Source organism: Rattus rattus, chromosome 8 (genome assembly GCF_011064425.1).
Source record: "Rattus rattus isolate New Zealand chromosome 8, Rrattus_CSIRO_v1, whole genome shotgun sequence".
NCBI lineage: Eukaryota > Metazoa > Chordata > Mammalia > Rodentia > Muridae > Rattus > Rattus rattus.
In genome coordinates, this window is record NC_046161.1 from 113,120,154 (window position 1) to 113,140,445 (window position 20,292).

The window sequence follows — 20,292 nt, forward strand, 5'->3', positions numbered from 1 at the left end:
GAACTCTCCCGCCTGTCTCCCCCTCATCTTCAGACAGAACCTCTGCAGCCAGGAGGCCTCCTCACTGCCCACACTTGAGGCTTTAGAATAAAAAAGCCTTTCATGCCCCTTTCTCGGGAATCTCCACTTTTTATCCTGACCTTACAATGTGTCCAAACCTGAGGGGGTGGTTTTCAAACCTCAAAAAGAGAAGAGCTCGTCTGGAAAACGGTGGCCTGTGCTAGTCCCCCTTCTCCTCTCAAGAAGCGACTTAAGGGAGGAGGGGATATTGACTCATGGCTTGAGAAGGGAGGAAGGCGGTCCACTGTGGCAGGGAAGCTCCGGCAGCAGGAGCATGAGACAGCCGGTCACATGGCATCCACAGTGAGGAAGCTGAGAAAGGACAGGAATTGGGGGTCAAGCCTCAAGGCCCACCTACCCCAGTGACCCTCTTCCTCCATCAAGACTTCCTAAAGGTCCTACAGCTGGGGCCAACTACTGAGGACCAAGTGTTCAAACACAAGTGTGGTGCCTATCACCCCAACAGGAGAGAGCAGCTGGGACCCCAACACTCGGGATGGGTGCAGTGGGGACCCCAACACTCTCAGAAGGGGTGCAGTGGGGACCTCAACACTTATGGGAAGGCTGCAGCAGGGAGCAGGGAGGGGTGCAGCAGGCCTATTATGTAATTTGACTCACTTAGAGATCATGTGGTCCCTCTGGGTGAACGGTAATCCAGTTTATCTTCTGAGTCACAGAGGCAGAGGTGTGTGGCTTCCATATTGTTCATGGCTTTTAAAGCTCAGACCTGGGCCAGGATGGCTGGATTGTGAGTTTTCTGCAGCTCAGGGAGGCTGTAGCTATTGGCCCATGGCATCTTCCCCAGGAACTGAAAGGCATCCCGGTGCAGGGTAGAGAGTGGGGATTAGAGAGCAGAGCAGAGCAGAGCAGAGCAGAGCAGAGCAGAGCAGAGCAGAGCAGAGCAGAGCAGAGCAGAGCAGAGAGCAGAGAGCAGAGAGCAGAGAGCAGAGAGAGAGCAGAGAGAGCAGAGAGCAGAGAGCAGAGCAGAGCAGAGCGGTTGCAGAGCTCTGCCTGGCGCAGCCCTTGCAGGGCAGACCATGCAGGCACCTGGATATTGAGATTCTGGCAGACAGAGAGGGAGGTCAGCTCAGGTTCTGCCCGTAGACTCTAGAATATTCTACATTACGATCCTCCCCCTTATCATGCACACTTTGTTGTTTAGCTGCACGATTGTCTTTGGAGATTTTTTTCTTCAGTTTGATCAAAGCCGCCTTTCTTTTCCCGAAGCTTCCTGTGTGTGGCCCCGCAGAGGGCATCTACTCTTGGCCATTCTGAGCCTCTCGCTCTGCACATTGCCAACTACCCCAGGTTTCCTGAGGCCAAGTAAGACTGACAGCAGGGTCCACCCCCACCCTTCCTGGCCATCTTAGAAGGGATTTATTTTTCCTAGGGGTATCCAGCCCTTTGAGAACACAGATTATGAATCCAACTTCAAAACACATCTTCTTTTTGTTTTTTTGTTTTCCTTTTAGAAGGAGAAAAATCCAAACGAATGTTCCCACGGACACTTTTGCTCTTGGTATTATCTGAGTGTTTCTCTCCCTGCCAGCTCACTGGGCCTGATCGCCCTGCTCTAAACTTTAAAAGAAAATGTATATAATTCCACCTTATCTAGTTGTTCTGTTGGCTAAAGGAGTTACCGAACCATGGAAAAGGGTTCTTCTCTCTCTCTCTCTCTCTCTCTCTCTCTCTCTCTCTCTCTCTCTGTGTGTGTGTGTGTGTGTGTGTGTGTGTTGTGTGTGTTTCTATGTTAGCTGGAAGAGGTGACCTGATCTAATGGTACTGGAGTTATAAGCAGCTGTCCAGTGTGGGTTCTGGGACCTGAATTCAGGTCCCCTGGAAGAGCAGTATGTGCTTCAACGGCTGGGCCCCTTGCTCTGATTTTCATACCGTGGCTTGGACTTTCTATGAATATTTTGTATTTGTATTTATTTGTATTCGAAATGGTAATAAGGACCATCGAATTGAAAGAAACGGGATCAGCACGAGATGGCAGCTGGAGGCACATGCGGATGTGGGGAGGTCTATTGTGAGGCATGGCGGGGTCACAGTTGTGTGGTGGCTTATCCAGAGAGGTCAGGTATGCCTCTAAGCATCAGTGAAGGCTGGCTAAGAAGTAAGCCAAGCTCTGAAGTAAGAGCGCAGCTGTCTGGGCTGTCATGCTCCCCTGGGAGCGGCAGCTATGTGTCCTGCTGCTGCTTCCTGTCCCTCGTGCTCTGTCCACTGCCATGGTGGTTCTGTGGTTTGGAGCTGGTGACTGTCCCGGGTCTCACACTATCTTTTTTTACCCCATTCTCAGGCGTCTTGGCTTTGGAGAAGGCTTCGTGTCAAGAAACGGTCAGTGATGGCCCTCTGCCTCTTGATGATACTGTCTGCAGTGGCTATCACTCATTTTCCTCCAGGACATCCAGCTTCTACCCCAGGACTTAGTCCCATGGAGCCTCGGGGGGAAATTGGTGTGTCTCACCCCAGGATTCAGCGGACTTTGAACTCAAGCCGCAGGCAGCCAGTGAGGAAACTGGGCCTCTGGACAGGACAGGCTTTGCCCAGAAATCCCATGTTGGTCTGTGCCAAGAAGCAAAGCCACAGAAGGCAAATGGACAGAAGCAGACAGCCACTGAGTGTCAGGAGAGGTGTCACTGTGACAGGAGATCTGACACTCAGTGCCCAGCATCGTGAGCTCCTAATAGAGGAGGAGGTCAGAGATGTGGGAGGAGCAGCTCTGAACCAGCCTAGCCATGATGGTTTAGTCCAAGAGACACAGAGCAAGACAGCCACCATGGTTACCCCACTCACAGGGAGCAGCCAGGCATCGATCCCGGCATGGAGAGATGCTGCTGCCGTGAGCTTTAGGCCACAGCCAGCAGACGGCACAGCTCCTCTGCCAGGAGCCAAGAACAACATCTTGACTGGGGCTGCCACCTCAGTGTCAGGGGCTCCATGGTGGCCTGGCTCTGCTGAGGACCTGCAGAAGTCCCCATGGTGTGGTACTGAGACCCCTGGGCTGGCCAGCACTGCAGCGTGGGAGCAGGTCCCACCATGGTTCACAGAACATGACGTGCAGACTCTCTGGCTACTGGCCCACGGGGAGGTGGTGGGCAAAGCGAGGGTCCCTGCCCATGGGCAGGTACTGCAGGTTGGACTATCTGCTGGGGATGCCCACCAGGACATCTCTCCTCTCAGGCTCAGCCAGCTCTGCTCCCAGGGTCTCTGTGGCCTGATTAAGAGGCCCAGGGACCTGCATGAAGTCCTGTCCTTCCACGTGGACCGTGTGCTGGGTCTCCAGCGGAGCCTGCCCGCCGTAGCCCGGAGCTTCCACAGTCCCCTTCTGCCCTACCGCTACACAGATGGCAGTGTGAGGCCCATCATCTGGTGGGCGCCAGATGTGCAGCACCTAAGAGACCCAAATGAGGACCAGAACTCTCTGGCCCTGGGCTGGCTGCAGTACCAGGCCTTGCTGGCCCAAGGCTGCAGCTGGCCAGGCCAGATCCCATGCCTGGGCATCCCCCATACTGAGTGGGCACGTTTGGCTCTCTTTGACTTTCTGCTTCAGGTAGGTGTGGTTGGGCAGTGGGGTGGAGTGTGGTGGAGTTAGGGAGTCCGAGGTGAAGGCCAGGATGCCCACTCCCCACAGTGCTAGCCTTTTGACCAAGCAACTGTTCTGATAATTTTCCTGCCTGTTTATCCTGTGGTACCCTAGAGCAGGTCTGTCTATCCTGTGATACCCTAAAGCAGGGATGGTCCATCCTGTGGTACCCTAGAGCAGGTCTGTCTATCCTGTGATACCCTAAACCAGGGATGGTCTGTCCTGTGGTACCCTAGAACAGGGCTGTCTCTCCTGAGGTACCCTAAACCAGGGATGGTCTGTCCTGTGGTACCCTAGAACATGGCTGTCTCTCCTGTGGTAACCTAGAGCAGTGCTGTCTGTCCTGTGGTACCCTAGAGCAGGGCTGTCTCTCCTGTGGTACCCTAGAGCAGGGCTGTCTGTCCTGTGGTAACCTAGAGCAGGGCTGTCTCTCCTGTGGTACCCTAGAGCAGGGCTATCTATCCTGTGGTATCCTAGAACAGGTCTGTCTATCCTGTGATACCCTAAACCAGGGATGGTCTGTCCTGTGGTACCCTAGAACAGGGCTGTCTCTCCTGTGGTACCCTAGAGCAGGGCTGTCTGTCCTGTGGTACCCTAGAGCAGGGCTATCTCTCCTGTGGTACCCTAGAGCAGGGCTGTCTCCCCTGTGGTACCCTAGAGCAGGGCTGTCTGTCCTGTGGTACCCTAGAGCAGGGCATCTTGACATTTTCCACTCAGGGACAGGATACATGGCTCAGTGGTTAGGAACATTGGCTGCGCTTGCTGGGCACCAGGACCTGGTTCTCGGGATTGTTTTGGAGGCTCACAGCCATCTATAACTCCAGTCCCAGGGGATCTGACACCATCTTCTGTCCTCTTCAGGCACCAGACATGCCCACAGCACACAGACAAACATTCAGGCAAAATATCTAAACAACAGCAAAACCCCAACCACTATCAAAAAAAAAAATCCATTTGTGACCCCGTTTTATCCAAGAAATTTACATGTGATCCTGAGTAAATGGGGTGTAAAATAGGTCATAAATAAACCATTTAGGGATGATAAATTATAAAGACATTTACTTTAAGCCATTCTCAGGTATACATAAAATCTTGTCATTTATTGAAGATAAAAACGAATGTGTGTGTTAATGAGAGGTACGTGCTTATTTACTTCTAAATAAAGCGTTAGACGTTGGCTTAGATCTTGATTAGGATTAGGGCATCTTCAATACCTCATATCTCGTAGTTGATTGACACTTTGATTCTGAGAATGCAGCTTTGATAAGTAAGTAGCATGAAAAGGCTGAAGAGGGGGCTGGGAGGGAGGGCTCAGTCACCAAGTGTGGGGGCTGGGAGGGAGGGCTCAGCCACCAAGCGTGGGTGCTGGGGAGGGAGAGAGTGCTTGCCAGGCAAGTGTGAGGACTGAGCTTGGATACCCAGCGCCAGCACAGCACTGAAAGACCCAGCCACGCAGTGCAGGCCTCTTGTCCCAGACTGTGTGGGACCAGGCAGCCAGGGCAATCAGTGAGCTCCAGGTTCAGTGGGCGTCCATGTCTCAAAATGTAACTGAGGAGGTCATTCAAAGTTGGCCTCTCACCCCCACACTCGTGTGCATTCACACATGCATGCCCACCTTCATGGCACACGAGAAACCCCCATGTGAACATGCACACACACATACACATGTACACATGCATGTACACATGAACACACATACACACACGCACGCACACATGCACGCGCTCAAGAACACACATTCATACAATAAATTAAAATTCCATTTTAATCTCAAGTTACAAAATCAGGACACCTCACCCAAATCCCATTGTTAAAATCCCAGGTCACCACTCTTTACAATTTTTGATGTACTTATTTTATTTCACATGCATGAATGTTTTGCCTGTGTGAATGTATGTTTACCACATGCATGTCTGGTGACCATGGAGGCCAGAAGAGGGAGAATATTGGATCCCCTGGAACTGTAGCCACAGATGATCGTGAGCTACCGTGCTGATGCTGGGGAGATCAACAAGTGATCTTTGAACCAACATGGAGACAAGAGGGCTGCATAATTTAAAAGAAGAGATAGAAGAGAGAAGAGGGGGCAAGGTGAGAAAGAATGGAAGGAAACTGTAGAGGGCCGATGCCTGTCAGCCTGAGCACTGAGCATTCGCTGTCCCCCACTGAGCTTCTCGCTTCTCTGCCTGGCAAGGGAAAGGCCCAAAGTTGCTGAGTGGAGGGGGTGAGGCGGGATCCCAGGCAGGGCTGAAGAGCAAGACGAGGGTCTAACTGCAGGCTGTGGGCACCGTCTGTTTAGTTGGCCTGCCGCGCACACGTGTGGCTGTTCTGGGCTTGCCCATGTGACACCGCCTGTAGGCAGGGAGCTTGAAGGATCTGGTCATTCACACCCACAACCAAGAAGCAGAGAGCAAGACATGCTTTGTAATGGCTGGTTCACTCTCTCTATTTCATACGTTCTAGAAATCCCTGTCCACAATGAGAATGGGACTTCCTCATTATGATGGACGGTCCCCTGAATCATGAGCCAGAATAAACCCTCTGTCTCCGAGGTTGTTTTTGTTGGGGTGACAGCAGTGGGAAAGGAAACCAGGGCATGCCCAATGGGCTGGAGGGGCTGACGTATCTTGGGGTTAAAGAATTAACTGCCTGCACTTGGACTCTTGTCCTAATGTCTGTCTGGGCCCTGCCTATGTCAGATGGTATCCCAGCCTGAACGGCTCTTACCTGCTAGACCATTGGTGGATGGACTCAACACCTGGTGAGGGTGTATACTAGACACCACAGTAGGTAGCAAAGCCAACACTATTCAGGAACAGACCCAGCCCCTCTCCATGGCAACCATACTGGCGGGATGCCACGTTTGCTCACATTCTAACCTTGAGCTGGCTGGGGAGATGGCTCAGTTGGTAAAGTGCTTGCTGTGTAAGCATTTAATAAACCAAGTGTGGCCTTGTGTGCCTGGAATTCCAGTGCTGGGGAGGAGGGACATCCCCGGGGTCTATTCAGAGAGACTGTTGGGTGGGGTAGGTGGACGAGGAACACATCTGAGATCGGCTTCTGGCTTCTATATGGACATGCATAGATATGTACACGCACGCACACACACACACGCACACACACACACACACACACACACACACGCACACGTTATTAGTGAAAAATAAAACTGAGCCATTGAGGTTCCTAGTTTAAGGTCACAGCCAGGGGACTGAGGCCCCGTCCAGCTTGGCTCCAGAGTTCTCTTCCCGTCTCACAGAGTCACTATTGAGTTGGCCGGGAATGGGGGCAGAAGGGGACGTTTCAGGGGAGCTGTGAAGCCGTGAGGCCCAGGGAGCAGCCCCTTGCAAAGCCCAACTCCAGCAAGATGCTCACAATAGCTTTCTGCTCTGCACAGAGCCCCTCTGTTCATCTCTGGGGCTGTCGCATGGGACCCCTCCTCAGCTGCCAGACTTTGCTGTGGGGATGGACATCTCTGCAGCCAAGGCACACACAGGTCAGCTGTGTGATCACACAGCACCGGGCTGGGATCACGCCTACCTTCCCCTAGTGTGCTGGACAGCAGTCAAGAAAAGCAGCTGTTTGGCTGACAGCCCCTTACTAGAAACCCCGGGAGGCCGCAGAATGTGCGTTTCTGCACGGGAACCAGAGGTGCTTTGTGACCCACGGCTGACCACAAACCCCAGACGCAGCTCACCTAGAATGGTCTACTATCAGCCTCCCTCACACTCCCAATCTGGGGGACCCAGAAGCCAGGAAGAAAGTGCTGGGGTCTGACACCTTCCCGTATTTCCCTGTGAAAGGGCTTTCTCTAATGGGTTTCCTAGGGAGTCTATTTCTATTCACTCCAGAGAGAGGAGGAGGGGGGAAGTTCCACTAAAGTCCCCCAAACCTGAGTTTACTGGGGTTGTTCACAGGAACATGGGGGAGGGGTTGGACAGTTCCTCACCCTCCACAACTGTTAACTGCTTATAGATCTGGGGGGTGGGGCTCATAAGCCTTGTGTTCTCTACCCCGCCTAGGGGGCTGTTAGAGACCCTCCTTGTGGGGACTCCTGTGGGTATTCACAACTACTCTTACCTAGAGCTTTCAATGACCATGTGGCACCTGGGGGACAGCTGCACACTTCAGTCTGCCTTCATGTGACACCTGGGGGACAGCTGCACACTCCAGTCTGCATCCATGTGACACCTGGGGGACAGCTGCACACTCCAGTCTGCATCCATGTGGCACCTGAGGGACAGCTGCACACTTCAGTCTGCATCCATGTGACACCTGGGGGACATCTGCACACTTCAGTCTGCATCCATGTGACACCTGGGGACAGCTGCACACTTCAGTCTGCATCCATGTGACACCTGGGGGACAGCTGCACACTTCAGTCTGCATCCATGTGACACCTGGGGGACAGCTGCACACTTCAGTCTGCATCCATGTGACACCTGGGGGACAGCTTCACACTTCAGTCTGCATCCATGTGACACCTGGGGGACAGCTGCACACTCCAGTCTGCATCCATGTGGCACCTGGGGGACAGCTGCACACTCCAGTCTGCCTTCATGTGACACCTGGGGGACAGCTGCACACTCCAGTCTGCATCCATGTGACACCTGGGGGACAGCTGCACACTCCAGTCTGCTGCATCCATGTGACACCTGGGGGACAGCTGCACACTTCAGTCTGCATCCATGTGACACCTGGGGGACAGCTGCACACTTCAGTCTGCATCCATGTGACACCTGGGGGACAGCTGCACACTCCAGTCTGCATCCATGTGACACCTGGGGGACAGCTTCACACTTCAGTCTGCATCCATGTGACACCTGCGGGACAGCTGCACACTTCAGTCTGCATCCATGTGGCACACAGCTGGGGGACAGCAGCTGCACACTCCAGTCTGCATCCATGTGGCACCTGGGGGACAGCTTCACACTTCAGTCTGCATCCGTGTGGCACCTGGGGGACAGCTGCACACTCCAGTCTGCCTCCCAGGCACATGCCACTGTCTGAATAGTGTAGAAGTCAGGTGATCCGTGAGTTAAGTTGGCATTTGAAGGAGGTTCATGGCCCCCAAAGCTAGGACCTAGAAGGCCTCAGCTGTCAGGACTCTTGTCTGAGCACTGTCTCTTCTCGGGGCCAACACAGTGGCTCCCATTGTGTCATTTGCCTCTGTCACAGCCTGCCCAACCCTGCCTCCTCACTGAGACCCAATGCTTTCATCTCAGTCCTCAGCAGCAGTCTGACACCAGGATCCCAGCAAGACTGATCTACCTGTAGGAGAGAAGGAAGCCATCCAAGGGAGCGTGGGACCCAATCCCACCGTGAAACTTTCGGGAGTGGTGGGAGATGACTGGTGGGTTCCAGGCTGGTCTGGGGAGGGTGAGTAGGCTAGGGTGCTTGTACTAACCCCCAACACACACACACACACACACACACACACACACACACACACACACACACACACACACACACGCCAAGTAGCAACTGTCAGTACTTTGTGAACACGTTTTGCTGTGTAGAAATCTCACTTTGCTCTGTGAAAATGATCAAGCTTTGCTTTGGGACTTGTGTGATTTTTTTTTCAAAAGGCCACCCCTGGCTTTGGTTATTTAAAAAAGTTCTCTTCTGTTTTCTTATGCATCTCGGATCCATCTGGAAGTATTTCGAGCCTAAATGTCCCAGTGCCATTTGTTGGAGACGAATTTCCTCCATTTGAAATGCTGCCTTTCCCAGATAGCCAGCTTCTTCATGTATGTGGTGCTATCTCCAGAGTGTTCTGCTCCAGTTAGCAGACTCACCATGCTTTCATTACGAGGGGCGTGTGTCTCTCTCACTGCTCATTTGCAGAATTTGCTGGGACAGTGTTTTCATGTGACTTTACCATTACTGTGTTACTTCTATTCTTTCATCCCCAAATCCTTCTGGGACTTCATTGGAATTAAATTAATTTTTTTGAACTGACGGCAACCCTAAAATGTACCACTCACTGGGCATGGTGGTGGCATACACCTTTAATCCCAGGACTCAGGAAGTAGAAGCAGGAGGATCTGTGAGTTCTGGGCCAGCCTGGTCTACATAGTAAGTTCCAGGACGGCTGGCTACACGGAGAGACCCAGACTCAAAACCAAACCAACCCAAACCAACCCAAACCAACTCAACCAACCAACCAACCAACCAACCAACCAACCAACCAACCAACCAACCAACCAACCAACCAACCAACCAACCAACCAACCAACCAACCAAAAACCAACTCAACCAACTAACCAATCAACCAACCAACCAACCAACCAACCAACCAACCAACCAACCAACCAACCAACCAAGCCTGCTTCATACTTGCCAGGGACAGGGTCCTAGTGCTCCATCCACCCACGTTTCTGAGAAGCATTTGCGTCTTCTTCAGTGGGTCTGCCCTGGCTAGTTTTATGTCAACTTGACACAAGCTGGAGTTACCTGAAAGGAGGGAAGTCAATTGAGAAAATATCTCCATGAGACCCACTTGCCAACCCTTCTCTTGATTAGTGGTTGATGGGGGAGGGTCCAGGCCACTGTGGGTGGAGGTAGCCCTTGGATGTGGCGGTCCTGGATTCTATGAGAAAGAAGGCTGAGCAAGCAAGAAAGCAGCATCCCTCCATGGCCTCTGCATCAGCTCCTGCCTCCAGGTTCCTGCCCTGACTTCCCTCAGTGATGGATGGAGTGTTAGCTACAAGTGTAAGCCAGATAAAGCCTTTCCTCCCGTGTTTCATCAGTGACAATGGCCCTAAGACCGGGTCTTCCTTCACTTTTGTCATTTAGTTCTTCTTGGATATTTCATCTCCCTGTGGCCATCAAAGACAGGATCTTTCCTTCCAGCATGCGCCTATGGTGGCTGCTCCCTGGCTGTGGAGGGGCTGTGACTTCTATATGGTCTTCCTGTTACCCTTCCTTACTAACTTATGTCATCCTCCACCTACCACGTGGGCAGGTGGGCAGGGAGTGGACGTGCTGAGGCCAGAGGTTGCCGGCTTTTGAGTTGCTTTCCTCAGGTGCCTGTTGAACTCATTGGCCTGTAGCCAGCCTCTCAGGCCTTCCTGGCTGGTGGTTGATCCCGGAGAGCCATTGTCTTCCCTTCCCCCACACCGCACACAGGTGCACACAGGTGCACACAGGTGCACACAGGTGCACACAGGTGCACACAGGCGCACGTGCCAGCAGGCCTAGGGAATCCGTTGGCTTGATTTGTTTTAAATTTTGTTCGTGTGCATGCGTATGTGCACAGGTGTGCACATGTGCGCGTGTACCTGAAGAATGCACTCTGGGAAAGGTAATGCTCATATGAAGGAAAGAGTGAATCCCACCCCCAGCAGAGCCTAGGACACTTGGGCTGCCAAGGAGGAAAGAAATCGAGGCGGGTCCCATCTGAAGGGCGTGGGCCACAATAATACCAGACATCTCTTCTGGAATCCGTCTGGCTTGGCCCAGAAGCCAGATGAGTCTAGTCAGAGGAACAGGGCCACCCACACCCTGTGCTGCCCCCACCCTCTGGCCTTCCATCTCCGTCAGATGGGCCTATGGCCTTCCTTGGCCAATTGCAGTGCCTTGTCCCACCCAGATATTCTGTTTGGGACATGACAGAGCCAGGCCTTCCCTGAAACCAGGTGGTAGGTATGATGGGCCAGTGACTACAAGCCTCCCTGGTGACCCTGGGACCTCAGGCCTCCTTGGTGACCCTGTGACCTCAGGCCTCCTTGGTGATCCTGTGACCTCAGGCCTCCTTGGTGACCCTGTGACCTCAGGCCTCCTTGGTGACCCTGTGACCTCAGGCCTCCTGGGGACCCTGTGACCTCAGGCCTCCTGGGGACCCTGTGGGCCTCCCTGGGGACCCTGTGACCTCAGGCCTCCCTGGTGGTGACCCTGTGACCTCAGGCCTCCTTGGGGACCCTGTGACCTCAGGCCTCCTTGGTGACCCTGTGACCTCAGGCCTCCTTGGGGACCCTGTGACCTCAGGCCTCCTTGGTGACTCTGTGACCTCAGGCCTTCTTGGGGACCCTGTGACCTCAGGCCTTCTTGGGGACCCTGTGACCTCAGGCCTCCCTGGGGACCCTGTGACCTCAGGCCTCCTTGGGGACCCTGTGACCTCAGGCCTCCTTGACCCTGGGACCCTGTGACCTCAGGCCTCCTTGGGGACCCTGTGACCTCAGGCCTCCTTGGGGACCCTGTGACCTCAGGCCTCCCTGGGGACCCTGTGACCTCAGGCCTCCTTGGGGACCCTGTGTGACCTCAGGCCTCCTTGGGGACCCTGTGACCTCAGGCCTCCCTGGTGACCCTGTGACCTCAGGCCTCCTTGGGGACCCTGTGACCTCAGGCCTCCCTGGTGACCCTGTGACCTCAGGCCTCCTTGGGGACCCTGTGACCTCAGGCCTCCTTGGTGACCCTGTGACCTCAGGCCTCCTTGGTGACCCTGTGACCTCAGGCCTCCTTGGGGACCCTGTGACCTCAGGCCTCCTTGGGGACCCTGTGACCTCAGGCCTCCTTGGTGACCCTGTGACCTCAGGCCTCCTTGGTGACCCTGTGACCTCAGGCCTCCTTGGTGACCCTGTGACCTCAGGCCTCCTTGGTGACCCTGTGACCTCAGGCCTCCTTGGGGACCCTGTGGGGGGGACCCTGTGACCTCAGGCCCCTTGACCTCAGGCCTCCTTGAGGACCCTCCTCAGGCCTTCTTGGGGACCCTGTGACCTCAGGCCTTCTTGGGGACCCTCACCTCAGGCCTCCTTGGGGACCCTGGACCCAGGCCTCCTTGGGGACCCTCCTCAGGCCTCTTGGGGACCCTGTGACCAGGCCTTCTTGGGGACCCTGTGACCTCAGGCCTTCTTGGGGACCCTGTGACCTCAGGCCTCCCTCCTTGGGACCCTGGGACCCAGGCCTGTTGACCTCCTCAGGCCTCCTTGGGGACCCCAGACCTCTCAGGCCCTTGGGGACCCCTGTGACCTCAGGCCTTCTTGGGGATCCTCCTTCTAGAGGACCCTGTGACCCTGGCCTCCTTGGGGACCTCCTCAGGCCTCCTTGGGACCCCTGTGACCTCAGGCCTCCTTGGGACCCCAGTGACCTCAGGCCTCCTGTGGGCCTCCCTGACCTCAGGCCTCCTTGGGGACCCTGTGACCTCAGGCCTCCTTGGGGACCCTGTGACCTCAGGCCTCCTTGGGGACCCTGTGACCTCAGGCCTCCTTGGGGACCCTGTGACCTCAGGCCTCCTTGGGGACCCTGTGACCTCAGGCCTCCTTGGGGACCCTGTGACCTCAGGCTTCCTTGAGGACCCTGTGACCTCAGGCCTTGAGGACCCTGTGACCTCAGGCCTCCCTGGTGACCCTGTGACCTCAGGCCTCCTTGGTGACCCTGTGACCTCAGGCCTCCTTGGTGACCCTGTGACCTCAGGCCTCCTTGGTGACCCTGTGACCTCAGGCCTCCTTGGGGACCCTGTGACCTCAGGCCTCCTTGGTGACCCTGTGACCTCAGGCCTCCTTGGGGACCCTGTGACCTCAGGCCTCCTTGGGGACCCTGTGACCTCAGGCCTCCCTGGGGACCCTGTGACCTCAGGCCTCCTTGGGGACCCTGTGACCTCAGGCCTCCTTGGGGACCCTGTGACCTCAGGCCTCCTTGGGGACCCTGTGACCTCAGGCCTCCTTGGGGACCCTGTGACCTCAGGCCTCCTGTGACCTCAGGCCTCCTTGGGGACCCTGTGACCTCAGGCCTCCTTGGGGACCCTGTGACCTCAGGCCTTCTTGGGGATCCTATGACCTCAGTCCTCTAGAGGGACCCTGTGACCTCAGGCCTCCTTGGTGACCCTATGGTTCTCAGGCCCCCTTGAGGACCCTTGTGGTCATTCTTCATGCTTCATTCATTCTTGTGTCCAGAAGTGTCCTGTGTCCTCACTAAGTCTCATCTTGTGTTGAATGCATTCTGGGTTTGGGGGTCAGGCTGTTTAAATTACTTATTTGTTTTACTTCAGTCATTTGTGTTCTTGTCCAAGAATTTACAGCTCTGAATGCCAGAGAATATATGCCTGCCACACTGCCTTGCCTGTCTTCATGGTCACAGCCAGCTTCCTGGCTTGAAATCCAGGGATCACCATTTGTAGCAATGTGGCCTTCAGCACAGTAGCCCGTGTCCCTCCATGGCTCACTTCATAATTGGGATGAGTGTCCCTCTCAGCCGCCTCGAGGGACCCAGAGCACTGTGCTGGGTAAAGCGTCCACGTGGCACCTACCCAGTCTGGGCTTCGCAAGGCCTTCGCCACTGAAGGCTCCAGATTGAATTACAGTCTGCAGCACAGCCGGGCTGGCTCAGTGCGCTGGAGCGGCGTGGAATCATCGTTTCTTTGGGTAACTTCTCATTTTTTTCGAAGAGTGGAGGAAGGGTGAATTCCTGAAGGAATCTGAGCTGCCAATGGAGCTGAGGGGAAAACAAAGCAGACAGAGTGGCAGAGTAATCAGCCTGGCACCTCGGCGGGCACGCTCTTTCTGCCAGGCATCTAGGCGGGCAGACATTTTAGGAGGCCAGTGTTGTCTGTGTTACGCTGGCTGGCAAATAAATGCTGCATAACGGGAAATCTGGATGGAGCAGCCCGAGACGTGGTCAGGGCGGGCTTGGCAGGAGCAGAGGCCTCTGCTGGCTCCGACCGTGTGTGGAGGGAGGGCAGAACACGGACCAGAGCAGTCGCCGTGTTCCAGCCTTGATAAACCGCTCCTAGCAATGCAGCAGGCATGGTTTCTGCTAGCCTGTCCCAGTTTGCTTTCTATTACTGTGATAAACACCGTGACTGAAGCATCTTGGGAAGGAAAGTCACGGGGCAATTCAAAGCAGGAACCTAGAAGTCAAAACTGAAGCAGAGGCCATGGAGGAATGTAGCTTGTTCTCCGTGCCTTCCTCAGCCTGGTTCCTTAGACAACCCAGGACCTCCGCCTGGGGGTGGAACCACCCACGGTGGGCAGGGCCGTCCCACATCAAATGTTAATCAAGAAAATTCTCCCATAGACTTGCCTACAGGACAGTCTAGTAGAGGCATTTTCTCAATTGAGGGTCCCTCTCCCACCACCACCACCACAACAACATCACCCTAACATCACATACACCATTGCTCTGCAAATGCTAGGCCTGCATGTAGTCATGCCCCCAAAGTCCTTACGCCACAGTGGACTCTGGGCCTTGGGCCTACTGCCCTGAGGGAGCTGAGGCCTCCCTCCAGCTGGGGTAGGATTCGTGCCAGCAGTCTATTTGTGAGGTGGTCAGTCCCAGGAAGGCTGCTGCATAGTGAGGAAGAGAGGCAGAGCAGGAAGAAAAGCCAACTGTGACCATGAGCACCCGCAAACGAGACCAAACCTTGGTGAGCGTCTGTGTGAGACTACAAAGACCTCTGCACACATCAGCCCCCGAGGACGGTGTCTGCACACCATCCCCGACAGCTCATTGGTTGGATGGTGCATCTCCGTGAAAGGAGCAGTAGTTCTGTGTTACTTCCAGTCAGCCACAAGGCTCCTCTGAACTTGGGGATGGGATGACGGGGACCTTGCAGGTGAACCCAGGCTCACGGGCTGGACCTCGGGTCTATCTATTAAGCCCGAGCGCCTAAGCGGCCTGGACCTGGAAGGGAGAAAGGAGCACAGCACCGAGCGTCGGACTCTGACGAACAAGGCTCTGCTTGACTCAGGAAGGGAGGGAAGAGCTTCGGAGAAAGGGTGAAGCTGCAGGGTCTGAGGAATCAGGACAGGAGGGAGAGTGTATGGTCCGGGTGGAGTGGGGTGGGGGATCTGGGTCCATCTGCACTTGTGACTGGCAGTCTAAGAAACCTGCTGGCAAGGCTAGCAGACATGATTCAGTGGGAAGGGGGCTCCCATGCAAGAAGTCTGGGTGCATCTGATCAGTGTGCAAGCCCAAATAGCCCACGCCCTCTCTGAGATATGCCCTGCTTCCTGGAAGAGTAGCAAGGGTGAGTTCCTCACAGGGATCATGGGATCCCCATCATGCTCATGATGGATCTCTTGCTTTGCTCATCATGCCCATCACGGATCGTTTGCTCTGGCCTTAGTCTTGTTAGTTAAGGTTTCTGGAAAGGATTCCAGAGAATCAAGGCCCTTGTAACTGTGGAGGCTGCACCAAGCCTGGGTGGTGACTGTACCAAGCCTGGGTGGTGACTGCATGGTCCACACCTGTCATCTGCTGCTGCTCAGCCAGCCGGGACTATAGACCTGATTTATCCTCCTTCCCTTTTCCACATGCAGCCCCCAGTGTCCACAAACGGGGGACCGCACCTAGGCTTCAACAACTTAACTTCAAACCCAGTGGTGTGCTTTCTCTTATATGACATGTGTCTGAGCTCAGGGTGATGCAGTTCCTATCTTGTAGGTCTGCCATGAGGAGGGAACAAGGTAGAGGTGGCAGTGATGGCAGTGCTGGGCATCGAGGTAACATTTGTTCACAATCAGTAGCTCTGCAGCACCAACCTGCTGTCCATCAACTCAGCCAGACAGGAGCCGGGGTCCTTGTTGGGTCCTGGAGTCCTGGCTCTGGTGGCCTTCATGGGCTAAGGTCGGCTACCCTTCCTACCAGGCCAACTTAAGAGATGAGTCCTGGTAAAATGCAGAGAGGGGCAGATAGAGGGATCCCGGGACCCCAAGGCCATCTGACGGAGCGTCAGGCTTAGATGCTGCTAATTAAGAATTCTTAAAGTTTGAGCAGATGCCTGCCTTTCACTGGAGGCCAGTACAGAGCTGGCTGGCACAGGCAGCCCCTAAAGACTGTTCTAGAGTGTCCCTGGGCTGGAGCGGAGCCCAGCAAGCCAAATGGCCTTGATATTGTGTCTGGAGAAGACAGGTACCATCCTAGCTTTCTCTGCAGGTCCATGACCGCCTGGATCGCTACTGCTGTGGCTTTGAGCCAGAGCCCTCGGACCCCTGCGTGGAGGAGGGGCTCCGAGAGAAATGTCAGAACCCAGAGGAGCTGCGGCTGGTCCACATCCTGGTATGTCTCCGGTGCACGCACAGTCCCTCGTTAGTGAGCCCTGGGTACACCGCTCTTCTGCAGAGGATGTGCTTGATGCCTAGACACAGGGGTTCCCAATCCTCTCCTCCCCTCCCCCTTTGGCAGCAAACCTTGGCTTAAATAACACTTCTAGGAAACCAGATATATAAAAGAAAAAAGGGATATTTGATATGTGGCTGGGGCGGAGTGGGTGTGTGTGAAGCCCTGTTTTCACTGTGCCTCAAGACACTTCAGGGAACTTTGAGGTCTTTTAGAGGTGGAGTTTGATAACTGGGCTCTGAGTGGAAGGGAGAAGAGGCGGAGAGAGGGCATGATTGGGTCGTGAAGGTCAAAGTTCATAGGAAGTAGCATGGAGAATGTAGGAACACTATGTGCTTGGGGTGTGGGCCAGAAGAGATGGGTTCTTATTCCTGAATACACCAAACCGTAAAGGCATGTGCACAAGCATGTGTGTGCACTGTGCGTGTGTGCACATGTATGAGTGTGCGTGCAGGCATGTGTATGTACACGTGTACATGTGTGTGTGTAAGCATGTGTATGTATGTGTGTGTACATGTGTACATGTGTGTGTGTGCACGAGCGTATGCACCTTCACGTGTGCCTTCAGGTGAGTGCATGCGTGTGGAGCAGCAGTTCTCATCACCTTACTTTTGGAGACTGGGTCTCTCACTGAACTCAGAGCTTACCGATTCAGCTAGACTGGCATTTAACCTCAGGGACCTCTCTTCTCTGTTCCTCAGACAGGGGTTGCAGGCACACACAGTGTCACATGGGTTTGTTATGAGGGTTCTGAGTTTTCAGGTCCTCATAACAGTTTTATGCTCCTAAGGCTGCTGGGAGGATCCACAGAGATGGTACACAGTACAGTGTACAGTAAGCCCTCAGCCATGGGATCACGTGGATAAGTGGGGTGGGGGTGGGGCAGTTACAGCACAGGCAGCTGAGGATGCTTATGGAGTCCCTTCAAAATGACTGAGTGGTACCAGTCACACCCTGCCCTTACCTAATAGCCGTCCCCGTCCACATTCTTCCTCTGAGGTCCGGAGCAGTGATCCATCTCGCTTGGTGTACATAGACAATGCCGGCAACCTTCAGCATCCGGAGGACAAGCTTAACTTTCGGCTGCTGGAAGGCATAGATGGGTGAGGATCTGGGGTGTTGGGTAGAGGGTGGGGGGGATGAGGCTTGATGGCCCTGCTGTAGACAGGGGGAACCTTTAACTACATCTCCTGAGATGGCTAAAGTTGTGTCAGACCAAAGCTAGAACTGAGGCTGCAGAGGGCTGCAGACAGCAGAGAGGGGATGCAGACAGCAGAGAGGGGCTGCAGTCCTCGGGCCTGTCCTTCACATCAGAGGACTTCTAGTTCCTGCAGAATACCAGCTGCCCTGCTTCCGAGTGTGAAGGCTAGCTCGTCCTCGGTCTGGGTAAAAGAGCTAGGTAGGGACCCATCCTTCCTTCCTCACTCCTAGGAGGCAGCTCAGGCTTCTCAGCCCCTTGGAGGCCCCAAGTGTGCCTGGCTGAGCCCAGAGTAGTTGAGTTGGCTCTCCAGGCTTCACTGTAGGATGGGACCCATCTGAGAGAACCCTCTGCTTTCAGGGCACGGCAGGTCAAGGATTCTCTGATAAGGAGCTGTAGGCACAGACCCGGACTGCCCTGGCTGACTGTGCTGGGTTCCCCAGCTGGGCAAGTTCTGGATTCACAGTTTGTGGAGACTCTGAGCTAATTCATGCCTTTCCTTTCTTGCACGGGTTCTGGGGCTTTGGATCCAGGTTTCCCGAGTCTGCTGTGAAGGTTCTTGCATCCGGGTGTCTTCCGAGCCTGCTGTTGAAGTCACTGCAGATGGACCAGGTGTTCTGGGAGAGCCAGGGTGGGGCTGGAGGTCTGAAGCACATCCTTGAGACACTGGAGAGTCGAGGGCAGGTCCTGCTGAGACACATCCAGAAGCACAACCTCACACTGCTCAGGGGCAAGGACCTGTGAGCCCATGGCTGGCGGGACCGAGCACACCTTCCTGGAGGACTTCACACAATGTAAACCTCAGCTGGTGAGCGTCCCTCTCAACGACAGCGTTTCCTTGAAAACAGTTGGTCATCCCGACGACAGTGGGAAAAGCCAGAGCCGGAAGAGCCTACAACACCATGGGACAGTTCACAGGCCGAGGATGGTGGAGGGCCTTCAGACTACATTTTCACCTCCGGCAGTTTACTCCCATGCACCAATAAATATGTCCAAGGATGTTCTGTGAGCTGTCCCCTGCACATGTACATGCAGTGCTGTGTGCATGCGTGCAGAGACATGTAGGTATATGCCTGAACCTGGGATGCCGTGCATGCTAGGCAAGAGCTCTGCCAACGGAACTACATACCAACAGAGAAGTCTAGTTTTTAAGATTCATTTTTTAATTTCAAAACTTATTTTTATGTGCATGGGTGTTTTGTGCAACACACACACACACACACACACACACACACACACACATACATGCACCACATATGTGCCTGGTGTCTACAGAAGCCAGAGGAGGGTGTCAAACCCCAGGGACTTGAGTCACAGACAGTTGTGAGCTGCCATGTGGGTGCTAAGAATTGAACCTGGATCCTCTGGAAGAACAGGCAGTGCTTTTAACTGCTGAGCCATCTCTCCAGGCACTAATTTTATTTTTATTTATGTTTATTTCTGTGAGTATGTACCACCTGTGCGCAGGTGCCTATGGAGGTTGGAAGAGGACATCAGATTCCTTGGAACTGGAGTTACAGGGGGTCGTGTGTCACTCCATACAGGCGCTGAGGACTGAAGTCTTTGTAAACCCTTCCAAGAGCAACTGATGCCCTAAACCATTAAGCATCCCTCCAGCAGGGAGAAGCCTATTATAAAACCTGAATCCCCTTTATTACCATAGCCATCACCTTCCTTCCCATGCTAGCCATTGTGTGTCTGGGCCAACTGTTCTGTGTTTGTCCCTTGCTTGGTTGTGCACTAGAGAGCTTCGAATCTGCACTCAGCCATTAGGGTTGTCTGTGATTCCTCTCAGTCCACCATTTGTGACTTGACCCGTTTGTCTTTTGTGCAACAGGAAACTGTAACTCTGTGTGGTCCAATCTGTTCATTTTAGCCTGCGATCTCTCAGGGCTCCTGCCTTAGAGAGGCCCTGCTCCTTCAGATCACTGAAATGTCACTTGTGTACTTCTTTTACTTCAGGGCTCATTTGAATGAATTCCATTTGAGAGAGGTCTGTGTTGGGAGACCACTTAAGTTCCATGGCCCCAGATTCCATTCAAGAGTCTATTCTGTTCCCGTCTGAAAGTGTACCCTCATCAGATAAAAACGGAGCACACAGAGGCCCATTTGTGAACTGCGCTGGGCTCCACTCACAGGGTTTCTTATGTCCCTGCTTCAAAACTGGACACTGTTCTAATCCAAGTTCCTGTATTGTGCTTGGTAGTGCACGTACCCCCTTAAACATCTCTTTTCTGTATACGAGTGCTTTGTCTGCACATACATTTGTGCACCACACACACACAGCGCCCGGGGAAGACAGGAGATGTCGCTGAGGCCTCTGGAACTGGAGTTACGATGGTTGTCAGCTGCCTCGTGAGTGCCAGGAACTGGTTTGGTTCCCCGGACCTCC

General features: G+C 54.2%; 1 protein-coding gene across 2 annotated transcripts; it reads left to right on the top strand.

Annotated features, from left to right (window-relative positions):
* Positions 1 to 2,365: 2,365 nt before the first annotated feature.
* Gask1a (golgi associated kinase 1A) lies at positions 2,366 to 19,833 on the top strand. 2 transcript variants are annotated; one of them, XM_032911233.1, is made up of 4 exons: positions 2,366 to 3,613; positions 16,520 to 16,642; positions 17,702 to 17,805; positions 18,434 to 19,833. In XM_032911233.1, exons 1-4 carry the CDS (start codon positions 2,405 to 2,407, stop codon positions 18,642 to 18,644), a joined length of 1,647 nt encoding a protein of 548 aa, XP_032767124.1. In that variant the 5' UTR covers positions 2,366 to 2,404; the 3' UTR covers positions 18,645 to 19,833. The 2 variants fall into 2 exon arrangements, with proteins under 2 accessions (XP_032767124.1, XP_032767125.1); XM_032911234.1 differs by having other exon boundaries at positions 19,348 to 19,588.
* The last annotated feature ends 459 nt before the right edge of the window (positions 19,834 to 20,292 follow it).